Source organism: Leptidea sinapis, chromosome 33 (assembly GCF_905404315.1).
Source record: "Leptidea sinapis chromosome 33, ilLepSina1.1, whole genome shotgun sequence".
NCBI classification, from domain to species: Eukaryota; Metazoa; Arthropoda; class Insecta; order Lepidoptera; family Pieridae; genus Leptidea; species Leptidea sinapis.
Window position 1 is genome coordinate 7,711,082 of NC_066297.1, and position 17,641 is coordinate 7,728,722.

General features: G+C 36.7%; 1 protein-coding gene across 2 annotated transcripts in view; it reads left to right on the plus strand.

Annotated features, from left to right (window-relative positions):
- The window catches only part of LOC126974703 (protein diaphanous), a 72,292-nt gene that overhangs the window by 8,859 nt on the left and 45,792 nt on the right, over positions 1–17,641 (plus strand). The window contains exon 2 of one of the 2 annotated variants that reach the window (XM_050822283.1): positions 2,820–2,973. The exons of the other annotated variant lie outside the window; for it this stretch is intronic. Coding sequence (XP_050678240.1) covers positions 2,908–2,973 — 66 coding nt within the window. The 5' untranslated portion in view covers positions 2,820–2,907. The remainder of the gene's footprint in view (positions 1–2,819; positions 2,974–17,641) is intronic. 2 annotated transcript variants of the gene reach the window in all.

Sequence of the window (17,641 nt, forward strand, 5' to 3'; positions counted from 1 at the left end):
ATGGCCTAGTCTTGAAAGTCCCTAAGTCGTATCGCTTTGGGAAAACTGCAGACGGCAATTGATTCCACAAAGTGGCTGTATGAGGCAAGAAATTTCTTGCAAAACGCTCCCTGGGTGGGTGGAATTTCGCATTTTGACGTCTTGTCTTATTCCATAAATACCATCAGATGGGGTCACCATGCTTGTGCTGCATAATATAAATAGCTGGTTATTTCAGTTTTGTTTTCTGGAATGACTAACTCAAATCTATTTTCAAACGAAGACGAACAGGCACAGTACAGTAACAGAACAATATTGTAACTTCATACTAGAGCGCCTGAATCGACGCACGCACACAAACACACGATTTACACGGCCTCTGAGCAATCTTGGGAAGACAAAACGGTTGAGTGCCACGCCGTACGCCGCCGAGACTGGTCGCTGTCCGAGCTTTAGCTGGTCCGCGTCGTCAATCTTTTGTAGGTACCATCCCTAGCGCTCCGCCCAGGCGTAGATATAAACTTCAAGGATATCGCTGTGTAACGCTACTGTTCTATCTGTTCTATCACTTTGTATTGTGGTACAGGCATATTTCATTCGGATTAATTTACTGTATTGACCCAACTGTTATTAGTTTCACGCCGCTGTTTGTTCCATTACGAACAAGTCATTGTAATCTTGAATAAATATTAATTACTTTCAACATTAGCCCATTTATAGTTCGTTAAAGTTATATTACAGTTTTGATGTAATTAATAATCAAGCTAATGGGGTCACTTTTATTAATTACGAAAAACTGTAACATTAAGGGACTACGCGCACTTATTCAGCTCCATTCGCGTTTCGCTGAACGATTTTGGTCACACTTATACAGCTCTGCTTCTATCAGCCGCGTACGGCGTCGGAAGAATGAGAATAATAACTTTAAATCACGTCTGCACTCTTTAATCTTTGCGTGCATAATGATTACGTCAAATCAATGCAGGAACAATACAGGTCGCAACTTGTCGACAAGGAGTCGCGAACCATCCCGGTAAAGAGCGAACAGCGCCGAACGCTCTCTATAGCATTTGCATAATAAAAACACATTTATCCTCATTTTATGCTGGTTTGCCGCGAAAGCAGAATGGACGCGGAAAGCTGAATCGACGCGTACACGTCTCCATACAAAATTGTTGTTTTCTATGGACAAAAGCTGAAAATAGCTGAATAAGTGCGCGTAGTCTCTAAGGATGAGGACCGAGCCGATGGCCTTGAGGAATCGAACGGAGCTAGGTAACTTCTCTCGCACAAGATCGCTATAGTTATAATTCAGAATTAGAACTATTTTTAATTTATTACAAACAATACAATTTTCTTTATAAAACTAACAAAACTGTTAATAAATTTACGTACAATTTTTATCTAGATTGAAGAATTAGCATGGCTCCTGTCTGTAAAAGTTAGGGGTATATCTCAGGATTCTTGAAAAACCTAATAATTTTAAGGGGCACTACAATTGCGCTCGTCACCTTGAGACATAAAGATGTTAAGTCTCATTTGCCCAGTAATTTCACTAGCTACGACGCCCTTCAGACTGAAACACAATAATGCTTTTTTTTATGGAATAGGAGGACAAACGAGCGTACGGGTCACCTGTTGTTAAGTGATCACCGCCGCCCACAATCTCTTGCAACACCAGAGGAATCACAGGAGCGTTGACGGCCTTTAAGGAAGGTGTACGCGCTTTTTTTGAAGGTACCCATGTCGTATCGTCCCGGAAACACCGCACAAGGAAGTTCATTCCACAGCTTTGTAGTACGTGGAAGAAAGCTCCTTGAAAACCGCACTGTGGAGGACCGCCACACATCCAGATGGTGGGAATGATATCCTAACTTGTGGCGTGTCGTGCGAAGGTGGAATTCGGCGGCAGGAATCAGGTTAAACAGCTCTTCGGAACAGTCCCCGTGATAAATGCGGTAGAAGACACACAATGAAGCGACGTCTCTACGCAACGCCACGTGATCCAGCCGTTCACAGAACACTGGGTCTCCGACAATTCGAGCTGCTCATGCTTACACATTATTGCTTCACGGCAGAAATAGGCGCCGTTGTGGTACCCAAAATCTAGCTGGCATCCCACTGGATAGTGCTCCCTTTTTCCTCCTCCCGTGCAATATCAGTTGGCAGCTCTTGTATGGCCAGCGGAAGCTAGTGGTCCACTTGCATAAACTCAAAAAGGTTTTACTGTGTACTACAGTATTGAGTAGGGTAAAGAACCCATAGATGTTATTATAGCCTCTTTAATGTACATGTACATAATAAATAAAATAATGTTTTTTATGAATTAACTTAAGATTTATCAACCTACATAAAAATAATCTGATAGATAGTTAACAACTGTAGTTAATCTACTAAATATAGTTAGCTAAAATTAAGTTTATTTTTTTTTGTGTTTTACCTCCTGAGAAAGTTAGAAAGATTTAAAAATTCTAATTAGTTACTCATTTTAAACTATTTTAATTTGATTTCTGAACAACAGGGAACACATCAAAGGAAAAACAAATTGTTGTTTTTATTTAATTCCTAGCATTTTCATATTTATTCACCTTTTAAACCTTCTCTGGAATTACACGAATAATTCAAGACCAAAATTAGCCAAATCGATCTAGCCGTTTTCGAGTTTTAGCGAGACTAACGAACAGCAATTCATTTTTATATATATATATATATATGTATATATGTATATATAGATTTTTGCTATTTATTATTACGTCTTATTGAATTTGGGGTCTTTATCACGAATTAATACAGATAAATATTAACGATATTTTCTTAAAAATATTCTAATTACACTATAGTGTTATTACTAAAAAAAAGTATTTATTATGAAATTAAACTGGATGTGAAAGTAACTGAACTGTGAAGTGATATCGTGTCGTTGTGACAATGAGTGAGAAGAAGTATAACAGTATGCCGAGAATCAGGCGAAGGGACACATGGAGAAAGTCGGGGGTAAGTTTATATATTAGTTAAATGTTGAGAATAAAAGTTTGGAACTTGTGACAAATTTATGTACACATATAAGGACATATCATTCGCAGTCTGTTAGCGGAACGGCAATAGTGTGCTTAAAGTCTACTTAGAAAAAATACATAATTCAGTTGTTTGATGTCACAAGGACTGCATTGTCAATAATCATAATGTAAATGCCAGAACCTTGCCGGTTTTATTGAAGAGATTTCTTCTTTTTTCTGTATAACTCCATCTACTAGGCTCCGTAAAATTGCTAAATCTTTTAAAGTGGATTGTGTTATATCTTATAATAAACTCCCAAATGAAATTTAAATATTACCTATTAAAAAATTTAAATGTATCGTGAAAAATAAATTAACATCTAAGGCCTATTATAATGTGAAAGATTATTTGAATGATAAAGATAGTTGGAATTAATGTTCTAAATTTTGTTAATGAATATTGTTATACTCATTTGAATGCTGTTGTAACTTTTATACTTCATCCTGACTTGCACTAAATAACTTATAAAGTTTTACAGTGAATAAAAATATTTTTGACTTTGACTTTGACTAACTCGCGAGCGTCACCTTGAAGATTGTTAAAGCGATTTAATCTTACAAAATATGAAGGTAGTTTAAAATTATATTAACTGAATATTTGGAAGATAGTATAAAAGTTTCATAAAAATCGTTTTTGGGTTAGTACTTATAAATCCATGAAGTGAAAACTTTAATTTCTTTCGGGCTTTGGCTTTTAGACAAACAAATGATTTGAGTTTTCTTTAGTGTTAATTCCGCCAATATTTGTCTTTAAACAATTCGACACGTGTTTCGCCTCTACACGAGGCATCCTCATGACGTGTTGTCTCGCCAAAATCTGGCACGAGACTGAATCAAGTAAAAAAAAAAATCAAATTCCAAATTTTTATATTTGATCTTAAAGTATATATACATAATTACTTAAATCTACTTATTAAAGCAATTTACAACTAAGCCTTATATATGTAGGTATCAGAAAACTTATTTCTACAACCCTATCTACGTATTGAGGGATAAAACTTTATTATGCTTAAAAACTAATACATGAGGTTTATGGGGGGGGGGGGGGGGGGTGATCCAGGAAACTGGGAAAACCTGGCTATTTGCTATCGACTGAATCAAGTGAGCCGGAAGCCGCTCTTTTATACCCTCGTCCCATGAAATGACGTTTGATTTTTCTTTAGTGTTAATTCCACAAATATTTGTCTTTAAACAATTCGACACGTGTTTCGCCTCTACACGAGGCATCCTCAGGACGTGTTGTGTCGCCAAAATCTGGCACGAGACTGAATCAAGTCACTTGATTTGTGTAGAGGCGAAACACGTGTCGAATTGTTTAAAGACAAATATTGGCGGAATTAACACTAAAGAAAACTTAAATCATTTGTATCATTATGGATTTCCGCAAAGTAACGCCTAATTCAATAAATTTTTAGACAAACTGTTGACAGAAACCTGACAGAGTTTTGTAGTAAGTACAAAGCTGCAGTTTCTGTATGTTTAAAAGGCATTTATAAAAGGCATTTATTTTCTCAAAATTGATTCCTTTAGAATTCTTTTTGATGTAATTTCTTATACTACTAGATACTACTACCGCTTCGGAAACAAATGGCGCTCTGAGAGAGAAGAAGCGGCGCAAGAAACTCTCCCAGTATTATTTTTTTTTGCGCTCTTTTCAATAAAAATATACAATATTGTACAGTCGCTATAAAATAATCACAATCTAGTCCCAGGCTGTCCGATCATTTAGATATTCAGCAGTGGAGTAATAGGATTTACGACAGACCCATTTTTTTATAAAACATTTAAATTTATTTATAGATAATGCCTGAACAGTGGCTGGGACTTTATTGTAGAAGTGTATACATTTACCCTTAAAGCTATTATGTATCTTATGAAGTCTACTAGAATTAGTTACAAGCAATCCCTTATTTCTAGTGTTATAATAATGAAAATTTTGTTTCTGATGCCCAAAATTTGTTGGATAAAAAATAAACGGAGTATTTATAAATCATTAATGTTTAATGTGCGGTAAGAATAAATCTGTATAATATTTAATAATTTTTTAAATATCTTATCAACATATTGATTAGATATTTCCCTTACATTAATTACGACCAAAAGACTGATATAATAAAAGATCACCTTTTTTTACATGAAAATAAGGGACGAGACGAGCGGGACGTATAGCTGATGGTAATTGATACCTGCCTATAACAATGCAGTGCCGCTCAGGATTCTTGAAAAACCCAAAAATTCTGAGTGGCACTACAATCGCGCTCGTCACCTTGAGACATAAGATGTTGAGTCTCAATTGCCCAGTAATTTCACTAGCTACAGCGCCCTTTAGACCGAAACAGAATAAAACTTACACATTACTGCTTTGCGGTAGAAATAAGCGCCGTTGTGGTACCCATAAACTAGCCGGCATCCCGTGCAAAGGAGCCTCCTACTGATTCATCCTAACGTTTGCCGACATGTATGTACATAAAACTATTTTAAATTACTGATGTAAGGAATGAGTACCTTCATTTTTCAAAAATTTCTAAGTTGTCGTTTTATACCAGTGAGAATGAGCCCAAATTTAAATATAATAATTATTATAATAAAATAATACGTCAAGATGCCAGAAGCGCCCTTATTTAACGCTTGATGCTTAGTGTAATGTGCTCCTCTTAAATAATACCTTGATTGCTATATGCAGTAAGACTGTACTAGGGGACGACCTCGCCCGACTAGCGACTGCGAAGAAGTGAGTCGCCGCTTTTTTTTTTTTTTTGCGCCCAAGCAAGGGAATGGTCTACCCTCCGGGATAACGACGGGAGGGAGGTGGTGAATGCTCATGCATACCAACGCAGCCTAAGTCTGCGTTGGTTATGTGGGACTCACGTGAAAACCTAGGTGCCTACCCACTAAACACCACCTGCAGTTGGCTTTGGGCAGGTGCCCTCTAAGCCTACATCGAAGGCGACCTTCTCATGGGGAGAGAGAGGCGCAAGCGGCACTCCCTATGGAGTTTCCGCTGGGATATTGCACAGAGGGTGCTATCTAATTGGGACTAGTCACATCAGAAGGATGATCACAAAATAGAGGTGAATCTAGATGCGTCTGATTGTCCCCGGATGCCAAGAGGCGTTCCAGGTCAGACGAGAGTTTGTTAGGGGGATCGGAGAGGGCGTGTCTGGGCCTCCTGACTTGATAACGTGAAGGAGGGGAGGCGGTATAATCCGCTGCCTCCTCAATCAGGAGATTTGGGTGATTGTCTGAGGACTTAAAGAAAGTTTCAGACAAGCACTTAAGGTGTTGTTGGATGGTGGGGAGCTCTAAGTCACGGTGAAGGTCTGCGTTTCTAACACACCAGTGGGCATTGACAGCCTTACGGCAGAAGATGGATTGAACTGTTTGTAGTTTGTCTATAATATTGGGTTTGTGCATCCCTTATATAGCCTCAAGGTCTTATATAGATGTCGTGACATTGACAATGATTATTAACACATATCCAATTCAGACCAGTTGTCAAGACACATTTATATAATTATAATAAGTAATATTAATTAGATATGTATACTCTACCCTCAGGATGAAGTGTTTACCTGGATGTGATAAACAAGTAATTATACCGTGCATGAACGAGATCACAACATACAAGATTTGTTTGATAGGAAAAAAAATACGATCAAAATAATGCTTTCTATATTATTTCTCAAAAATTCTGTTTCGTTTGTTGATCGCAATCGTCACTCAAAATCAAATATTTTTAGGATTATTAATAGGATTCACCACATTCACATTAATAGGACCACCCAGTCAAAATAGACTGCCTCAGACCTGAGAAGAACGGGCGCAAGAAACTTACCGGGCTTTGTTTTAAACCTAAAAATATGGATTCAAATTCAAATATTTTTATTCAAAATAGGATGTGAAATCACTTATTGAAAGTCAAAAAAACTACCACCCATTCCAAAATGAATGCCTCAGGCCTGAGAAGAATTACAGTTACAGTTTTACAATTGAAGTAACATTTACAAAGTAACATTGTACAATTAAACTTATTATTTAATAGCCTGAGGGCGGTCGCTCCATTCCCAATCTGTGGCATCATTAAGAAAGTCATTTATGTTATAGTAACCTTTACCACACAAACGTTTTTTAACAATTCTTTTTAATAACGTAATACTTTTGTTTTGAACATTTTCTGGGATCTTGTTGTAAAAGCATATACATCGCCCCACAAAAGACTTGTTAACTCGACCTAGTGGAGTAGTAGGCATTATAAGCTTATGTCTGTTCCTGGTGTTAACATTATGGTTATGACAGTTTCTGGCAAATTCACTTATGTGCCTATGAACATAGATTACATTCTCAATGATATATTGAGAAGCAACAGTCAAGATGGTAATTTCTTTGAATTATGCTCTCAATGATTCCTTAGGACCTAGGTTATAAATAGCGCGAATAGCCCTCTTCTGCAGCACAAATATTGTATTAATATCGGCAGCGTTGCCCCATAGCAATATACCATAGGACATAATACTATGGAAATAAATAAAGTATACTAGTTGCGCTGTATCTATGTCAGTTAATTGTCTAATCTTTTTAACCGCGTATGCTGCAGAACTAAGTCTGTTCGCCAATCCTTCAATATGGGGGCCCCATTGTAATTTGGAATCTAGAGTTATGCCAAGAAATATAGCAGATTCCACCGGTTCTATCACCTCTCCGTTTAACAAAACATTTGCATTTACATTTTTAACATTTGGTACGGTAAATTTAATGAATTTAGTTTTCTTGCTATTTAACAATAGGTTATTAGCGCTAAACCAGTACACGATGTCAGATAAAATATCGTTCACTTCGTCATACATAGCTTGGTTTCTTTTCACTTTGAAAATCAGTGAAGTGTCGTCCGCAAACAATACTACCTTATGTTTTTTCTCTATAAGATTAGGAAGATCATTTATATAGATAAGGAAGAGGAACGGTCCAAGAATAGACCCTTGTGGTACCCCCATACTGAGAGGAGTCCCAGGAGATCTCCTGCCATTCACGTCGACCCTCTGAATTCTATTGTTTAGATATGAAGTCAGAAGATCGAGCGCAGTTCCTTTTATGCCATAGTGGTATAGCTTCTTGACCAGCGTTGAATGTTGAACACAAACAAAAGCCTTAGATAAATCACAGAAGATGCCAAGTGCATTCTGCGATTCCTCCCAGGCATCAAAAATATTCTTGATCAGCTCAACACCTGCATCCGTTGTTGAACGTCCCCTAGTAAAGCCAAATTGTTTCAAATGAAGTAACTTATGAGAGTTAAAGTAAGTAAGCATTTGGCTTAAAATTATTTTTTCAAAAATTTTACTAAGGGTCGGCAAAACCGACACAGGACGATAGTTGTTCGGGTCAGAAGAGCATCCCGACTTAAATATTGGTGTAATTTTACTATGTTTCAGAAGGTCAGGAAACACGCCACGATTAATACAATTATTAAATACTATTGCAAGATATGGTGCTATGACATCAATTATTGAACTTATTATTTTAAAAATAATATATCAGCAGTTTTTTTCATGTCTAGAGATTTAAAAGTATTAATTATTTCTCCAGGGCTAACAAAACTAAATTTGAAACTTTGTTGACATCCTATAACATTTTCCAGAAGAAGTGACTCAGCAACACTGGTGGAGGAGACAAGAGTGTTTATGATAGAAACTGGAATCTCAGAAAAAAAATCTCAAAAGCAGTAGCAACTTCCTGCTGAGATTGAATTATTGTATTGTTTATTGATAGATTATATTCAATGTTGCGGTCTTTCAATCTTCCAGATTCCCAGTTAATAACATTCCAAGTCATCTTTATTGTATTTGGTGCATTTTGATTATTTGTCTGATATGCATAGACTTTGCAATAGAACAAACACTTTTAAATAGTTTAGAGTATTTATTAACATACTCTAGAAAAGATGCATCATGATTATACAATGATCTCTCACTATACAGTTCATATAGCCTTTGTCTGCTCATATGAATGCCAGCTGTTGCCCAATCACTAAATGACAGGAGACCACCTGATTCGACTGTCTTAGAAGTAAATATAGAAGCAAACTCTGTTTTAATTATTTTAAATAACATATCATACATTTTATTTGGATTAATATTATATTTGAATAAATAAATAAATCGCTTATAATGTGCTCTTGTAAATCTAAACAATTTGTTATGTTTTTAAAGTGAAAACCCTGACTTCTAGGATTAATGCACAAATAAAATTTGAAAACAAAATTTTGTATTAGATATAATAATATCAACCTAAAAGACCTCGTAGGTGATAGTGCAAATTGCGTCGTCGGATCACAGGTCGACAATGACCCAACGGTGACAACCTCGTGATGTCACCTTGCATAAATATATTATAGTATCTACGACGGCGCGTGGGCGCATGTGTATTGGACAATCGTGACATCATTGATGTAAGTTCTACAATCAATATTATAGAAGATGACTGACACACGTACATTTCTTGCTTCTTTTATAGTACGACGAGAAAGACGTTTCGCTGATGTCAAAAGTTATAATTTGATCACTAAGCATCACTTCGGAAACGGTTGAGATTAAAAAAATAAATTAAACAAATAAACAACCGACTTCAAAAACACTATTCCAAAACAATAGATGTAATACGCGCGGCGAAAGTTGACCATTTTGAATAACTATATTGAGTTGCTCGTAAATTTGTCGCGCATATACTTGTAGCAAATTTAAGACTTATATGGTTTTCTCATAGATTCCGTTGTTAGATCAATTTGACCAAAATGCAATGGGAAGCACCAGCTTCCAAATAAAAAAAGAATTATCATAATCGGTTCACCCAGTCGAAAGTTCTGAGAAAGTTCTAAGAAACATTAAAAAAAATTTTGAAGTCGGTTAAAAAGTTCGAATATTTTGCCACTCTTTTAAATCAATATTTACAAGGTCGTATATGCAAAGTGATACAATAAAATTACTACAACGACTTGTATAACTTAAAAACAATAGAAGTAAATTATCTTTCTCTGTTTCTCTTTCTTTAGCTTTCTTCCGACGTCGTTCGTAATAGGCCGGATTCAGATGTAACGAATTCGGCGAGAAAAGCTATAGAGTGAAAGACAGAGAGTATGTGAGGAAAGTACAGGAAGAACTTTCCAATTCCACTGTTCATTGCATGTGTTGCATTGCCATGCAGATCATATTCCGGTCCAACGTGAAGACCGTATGTGTGTGAGACGTGGAAGGCCATCAAGCCTATCTCTTACCAAATTCAGGCTTATCTTAACCGATATCTTCCCAATATCCATAGTATTCACTGGCCCGACAAAAATTTCCAACGATCATCTTTGACAACGCTGTCATGAAGTCCCAATCGATGGAGCTGTATAGGCCAAACACTCAAGAAAAACGCATACACTGTGGACTGTCATTGACGAAGCGAAAGTCATCGGAAAGACCTGATATGAAATTAAGAGAGATCCTCAGGAACGATCGCGATGAAGATGCACTGTGGATGCCCTCTGCCCCAGCTAGGGGTTACAAGCACTTAAGAACAAGAAGATCATGCATATCATATTATATCTGGATTTGAATGGAAACAGGAAAAAAATCATACAATGCAGTCTTTTGTAAACGAAACAGAGACACGCCTATTTTAACTAACTAACAATTCCATATTGGTCCACATACTGTCGTTCCAAGTTTCGCGTGTGTTATCATTCTTTCCGAAGTATAAAGGCTCCTACAGACTAGCAGCCATTTGCCGCACGTCTACAACAAGATAAGCGGCAGGTGTGTCTTACTGTTTAAAATTAATTCAGCAGAAGTGATGCTAAATAGCGTTTTCTTTGGTTTTATTTTATCAAATCGACTAATAAATTAGTTACTTTTTTGAATTTAGAAAGAAGTAGTATACTTTAGTTTAGTTTAGGTTTTAGTGTAAAGGCAGTGCTAACTATTATATGAGCGTTTTGTGGGTCATACTGACAGTGTCTGGACTGGTCATTTGTAAAACAAATTATTTAAAAGAATTAAGAAATTAGTTTGTTGCGCCCGTTCTTGTCCGGTCTGAGCCATACCTTATCCTATTTTGAATTTCAATATTGATTGATATTTTGTTTTTACGTTGTGGCATCGTGTTGAAACTTATGTGGCGATTGTCCAATGGATTTAACTCGAGAAAATATCTGCGCCATGATTTATTTGTGTCTTTTGCTGCTTGACTTGATCAACAAGAAAGTTGGCAGAGAATTGGTTTAACATTTGATGATGAAGCACATCTCGTTGTTCTGTGTAGTCTTGGTTCAAATAATTTAGACGCGAACATAAACACCTCTGTGACAACTTTCGTGAAGGCTGTCCGAAGGCTGTTGTTCATATTGGCACCGTACGAAAACTGATTCAAACTAATAGACATCAAATTCATACAGTATTAGGTATTGGTATGGCACAAGTGCAAAAGATTTTGCATGTATACCTGAAGTTTCTCAAGTTTTGTTCCTAGACGTTTGCGTCGACCGTTCCCAACACCTTGATGTGAATAGTGTTAGTTTATTTGATTGACGCGAGTGTTACACATTTGTTTAATTTCGAAATGACTAAAACACGTTTTAAGTCCTTCTCCTTGTGTCGTTTTCCTCATTGCTTTCCTTTTTTTACTAATTCTTTGGCAATGTGGACGTTTTTATTGGCGGCGTCACGGAACTGGTCGCTCCAACGCTTCGGACTCCTGCCGCTCGGTCGCTAGCCTTGTATTTTACCTGGGCTTTAAGTAAAAGTTACATTTTAATTAGGATTTTTTTATACCCGAGATTTTGTGACCTTTGCAGAATCACGTTTTCAGGGGGCAGCGGTTGGCAGGATAGTGTGTCATGGTTATTTCATTTTAAAATACAGTTACATTTACTCGCGTGTTTTAATCCTTTTATAATTATTTTATTTCATTAAACTTCCATGGTGGTCAATTATAGCTGCTGTTCATGCTATAAGCGCAAAACGCAGTCGAAGCGTGCCGCAAGTGCGGTCCGCGTGTGTGTAGGGCCTCTTATGTATAACCGATGACATAATCGGCGTGATATTCGATTTACTCACGCGCTTAGTGAGTCAAGGTGATCGGTAAGTTATAGCTGTTGTAATGAACTTGAGAAGTGACACAGGTTCTTATATTTAGAAATATTACTCGCTTGCTCTGCGGGGATTATGAAATGAGTGTAAACAATTTGTTATGTTTTTGAAGTGATAACTCTCACTTCTGGGATTAATTACACAAATAGAACTGAAAAAGCACGGAACGCGAGAGGTCGCGGGTTCAAGTCCCGCATCGTTCATAAAATTTTGACTCAAGAAAAACACATTTTGTATGGAAATGGCAGGTAATGTATTTCTATCTACATGATTTATATTTGGTATTGCTTTTTCTGACGTTGTAAAAACAGTAGACACCATCAATTATGACGACGTAAATGTAAATGATGGACCATATAGCTCAGTGGATAGTGGCCATGCCCACTAAGCTAGGTCCCGGGTTCGAATCCCTGTAGGTGCAATTATAGACAGTTTTGAATGGAACTTAAGTGGGGACCCGGGTCAAGCGTAATTGAAAAATAGGTATTTGAAGAAACTATTGCTGTCGCGCCGCGCCCGAAACACGACGATCTATGTGTTAGTGAATAGCCCGTGTTTTGTGTGAGTAATGCGTATTATGGGGTGCGCGCACGCCACAAATCCCGTTTCATTTATCAACTTACTCTGTGCTCGCTCATAATTAGTTTTTGTGCCTGGCTTTATAACGTTGCTATACTTTGACTAATTATTTTCACTACCTACTGAAAAATTTATGTTACAATAATATATATTTTAAATCTTTAATATCTTCAAAAATATTTATTGAAATTAAATGCTGTAAATTGCCATTTTGATCTATATTAAATGCACAATGTATATTACTGTTTACTGCTGTATTGCTTAAATTCGCATCGTAAATAAGCCATTATTTCTCGTATATAGTAATGGATAAAAAATGGTTATTATGGGTGATATACTCGTATAGCTACCATCGCGCACTTTTACGTCGAACAACAATGTGTTCGTTTACGACATCACATTAGAAAACTCAAAAATGATTAGTGTTTCTTTACTATCATCATCATTATGATTCAGTTGGAAGACGTCCAGTACTGTTACAAACAAATGTTGACAAATTACCTCCCCCAAAGATCGCCATGACGATCGGTCCAGCGATGCCCTCATCCAACCTGTTCCGGACCATGTCGGGGACCTATATCTTCTATCTATTAAAGACCGCATCAATATCCGTTACGTAGTAAAGATCTATGCATACATAGGGACAGACAGCGGGAACGACTTTGTCGTGATGATGATACGAGAACATTTTACATTCAATCACGGAAATATATATATAAATATTGAAATAGTGTATAATGAAAACCTAAATTTGTTACAAAGTATAAACAAAACGTTTGTGGAAGGAATCTGGGTTAGGTTTCTGTTCAGGAAATGGATTTTCACAGCTGAGTAGTTGCAGATGGTTCTTGGGCAAAACGTTCATATAAAAGTGTATGAAGCTCAGCGCCCGCTGCTGCTTTGTTGGTTAAAAAATTAAAAAGTTACTGATACTGGTGATGTTAAGAATGTAAGTCGGCTAGAATTAGAGCCTGATAAGTGAAACGTAGGCTGCACTAAAAGTATCTGGAATGAAATATTTCTACTGTTCCTGTCATATTAAAACCTTTTTAATTGAAAACTCCTTGGTTTTAAAAATCGAATACCATTTATTTATTTAAAAAAAGATTCTCGGTCTTGTCACAAGGTCTTGTCAAACTTGTTTAGTCGTAGAGAAAATGGAATTGACTCGAGAAAATTCTAGATTGATGATTTATTATGAATTTCGAAGTGGTTTAACACAAAAACAGTGTGTTGATCGGATGATTTCTGCATTTGGTAATGAAGCCCCATCCAAAACCACAATTTATCGCTGGTTTGCTGAATTTCAACGTGGACGTGTCAAGCTCAGTGATGATCCCCGTCAAGGTCGTCCAAAATCTGCAGTCACCAAAGAAAACGTTGATGCTGTGCGTAAGCTGATTGAGGATGATCGACATGTGACATACCGCGAAATTAAGGCAACTTTAGACATTATTTATTTATTTATTACACTTTTTTGACACCACATTAACAAAATATAACTTAACTACTAACATACACACTTACATGATATGGTGCAAATGGCATGAGTCAAATACAAATAATCTTGAACTGCAACCGCCGCATCATCCTCCATCACGACAATGCGAGTTCTCACACCGCGCACAGAACAAAAGAGTTTTAGAGCAAGAAAACATAGAATTATTAGACCATACGCCGTACAGCCCCGACCTAAGCCTTAATGATTTCTATACTTTCCGTAAAATAAAGAATAAATTGCGTGGTCAGAGATTTTCATCACCTGAAGAAGCTGTGGACGCCTACAAAACGGCCATTTTGATGACCCCAACTTCCGAATGGAATGGTTGCTTCAATGATTGGTTCCATCGTATGGAAAAATGTGTCAAATTTCGCGGAGAATACTTGGAAAAGCAATAAATACATTTTTAAATAGTAATGTTGTGTCACTTCCTTGATTCCCGAAATTTTCAGTGCCGCCCTCGTATATCTCCTCTGTATAAGTTAAATTTATACATAAAAAGCTGAAGAGCTTCAACACCCTACAATTGATCAGAGATGATGAATTGTAGGCTTTAGAGAAGCGCACGCGTATTATTGCGTAAAATTTTGGAAAAGTTTTGTTAGATACGAAAAAAAACCTCAATTATCGCGGAATTATTAAAGTCATTGTTATACTCCCAAATCTGTACTACTGTATGTTCGTAGTAAACTGGACTGGACAATGTCAAAAGCGGGATATTCGGGGATAACCATAAATGTTGTTTATCAATATTACTCCTGATTGCCTTACGATATATGATTGCTTTTTGCTTAAACGCTTCAAACATATCTGTTGGCTAGGAATTAGATCGGCTCCTTGCCAGTACCGACTTACGTAGTAGCTACGGACCCTCCTAGTAGCTACGGACCCTCCATAGTAGCTACGGACCCTCCACTTATAAATGATGATTCCATTGTGGAAGTAAAATCCAATATAATATTGATGAAATTAATACGAAAGATGGAATAGAAAATGAAATTACCGATTTTTGTACACTTCACAAAACATGTTAAAATTGAAAAGAATACACAATTATTCTTTATCATGTTTCATTATCGTCATCATCATTTCAGTTATCATGTTTACACGGTTAAAATTAACTAACTGAAATAACTTTATGAAACAATTGAAAAAGATGACGGATCTATGCGAAACGTGGAAGCATATCTAGAAAAATATTCTGCGAATGCTACTTCCCGAATTGATTGACAGTCGTATTCCAAAAAATTTACCTGTATGAGGAAGAGTAGAAATAACGATATAGTAAATTACTTAATTATTTGACAAATAACTATATTATTTTTTGTGTATATAAGCACCCCTTTTTATATATGTATTTTATTTTATTATGTTTACAGTACCTATGTATCAAAATAAATATATAAATTATCGGTTCATGAGTTGAACAATAACAGTCTACCTACTCAAAATGTTTACTCCATGTCGCTGATGGAAGCAGCTGTGATTGATCAATTTCAAGTTCAATTTCGCCCAGCTCCGTGTCAGTGGAAACGCGCCCTTATACTTGAGGTTGCGTGTATAATTTATACATGCTTGTCTATCCGTACCTACGGAAGTTACTTACTTGCATTGATTTATTATATATAGATTAATATAATCCATCAGTCACACACTACATAGTCGCATTCAAATTATCCAGAACCTATTATATACTTTTGACCTACCATTAACAAAAAATGTACTTGTGGGCACCTTCGCTGATGATACAGCAGTGTTATCTACCCATGAAGATCCGGAAATTGCATCCAATATGCTACAACGAAGTCTTGATGAGATATCCGTGTGGCTGCGCGACTGGCGCATCAAAGCGAATGAGTCCAAATCTGCTCATATGACCTTCACACTTAGACATGGCTCATGCCAGGATGCGAGGAAGTGCGATATTTGGGTATACTCATGGACAGAAGACTGACATGGAAAAAACATATTTTCAATAAAAGAAAAGCACTTGGCATACAACTCAGAAAGATGTACTGGCTAATGTCACGGCACTCAAAATTGTCTCTCTGCCTATGTGGTCCTACGGAATTGAGTTGTGGGGAACTGCATCAAATTCAAACCTGGAAATACTCCAACGCTTTCAGTCTAAAATGCTGCGGATCATAACAAATTCACCTTGGTATATCACCAACATCCAACTTCACCGCGACCTGAAAGTACCAATGGTCAAACAGGAGATTCTTAATAAACTCAAGTCTTATGCAAAACGTATTCAAGCCCACCCAAACGCACTCGCCTGCAATTTGATGAGTAAAAGTTGTTTCAACAGACTAAAGAGAAAAGCCCCTCAAGACCTCAATATTGTATAAGATATTGGCATTGAAAAAAAATGGATTGGTCACTGGACTAATACCATTCCAAGACTATTTTGAACTATGTAACCTCTAGCCAAATGCCAAGTGATTAGGCAGATTGCAAGATAGTCAATATTAAAAAAAAAAAAAATTAAAAATTATCCAGAAATAAATAATACTTAATCGACAAGCAAACCCATAGTATCTGGGCGATACACTATATATTATGTGCATAACTCATAAGTTATACTCCGGACTGGCCAACCAACGCCCCTCACCTCCAGCCTTCCCCCGAAGAGTGCGACAGGAACAAATGCAGCTAAGACCGATTTTACCTACAAACTTTTGACTAAATAGAGGTTTCGTATTCCCCTGTTTTCCTCTAGAATATTGAACCTACCAAAATTTTTTTTGATACAATATTTTCAGGAAGATCGAGTCTCTGTCGGTACGTTTTCCTTTTTTCTTAAAAACCTTTTAAAATTGTTACGTATTCGTCTGAACAGGGCGGTATTAAAATGGCATTTTTTACGATGTTTGAAGAGTCATATTTTCTTTTGTCGTTAGTTGATTGAAAAAAACAAAACGTACCGACATAGCCTTAGCATGTCTTGATTTTGTGACAAAAATCTCCTCTTTAGAAAAAAGGGGAATACGTTTGTATAGAAAAACGCTGCTAGCGACCCCTCTTAAGTTACCGTAAATAATCTCTACGTAACTGAATTCGGTACGGAACGCTTACAATGGTGTTCGTATCGTAATGTTACAGCCGTCCGTTTTGTTGTCAAAATAGGTCGTTTAACTGAACAGAGATACAGCAAGGCTTAACAGAGATATAGATATTGATACGCTCTTACACAAATTATCTTGCCCCAAACTAGGCATATCCAGTATATATAGTATATACAAGACAACGATATATTTAATACAATATACCTACTTAAACATACATAAATACTTATAAACATCCATGACTAGGAAACAAACATTCATATTCATTATATAAACGGGACCTCTCGCTCAGTAGGCAGGGTCACTAACCACTGGGCTTTAGGTAGAAAAGGA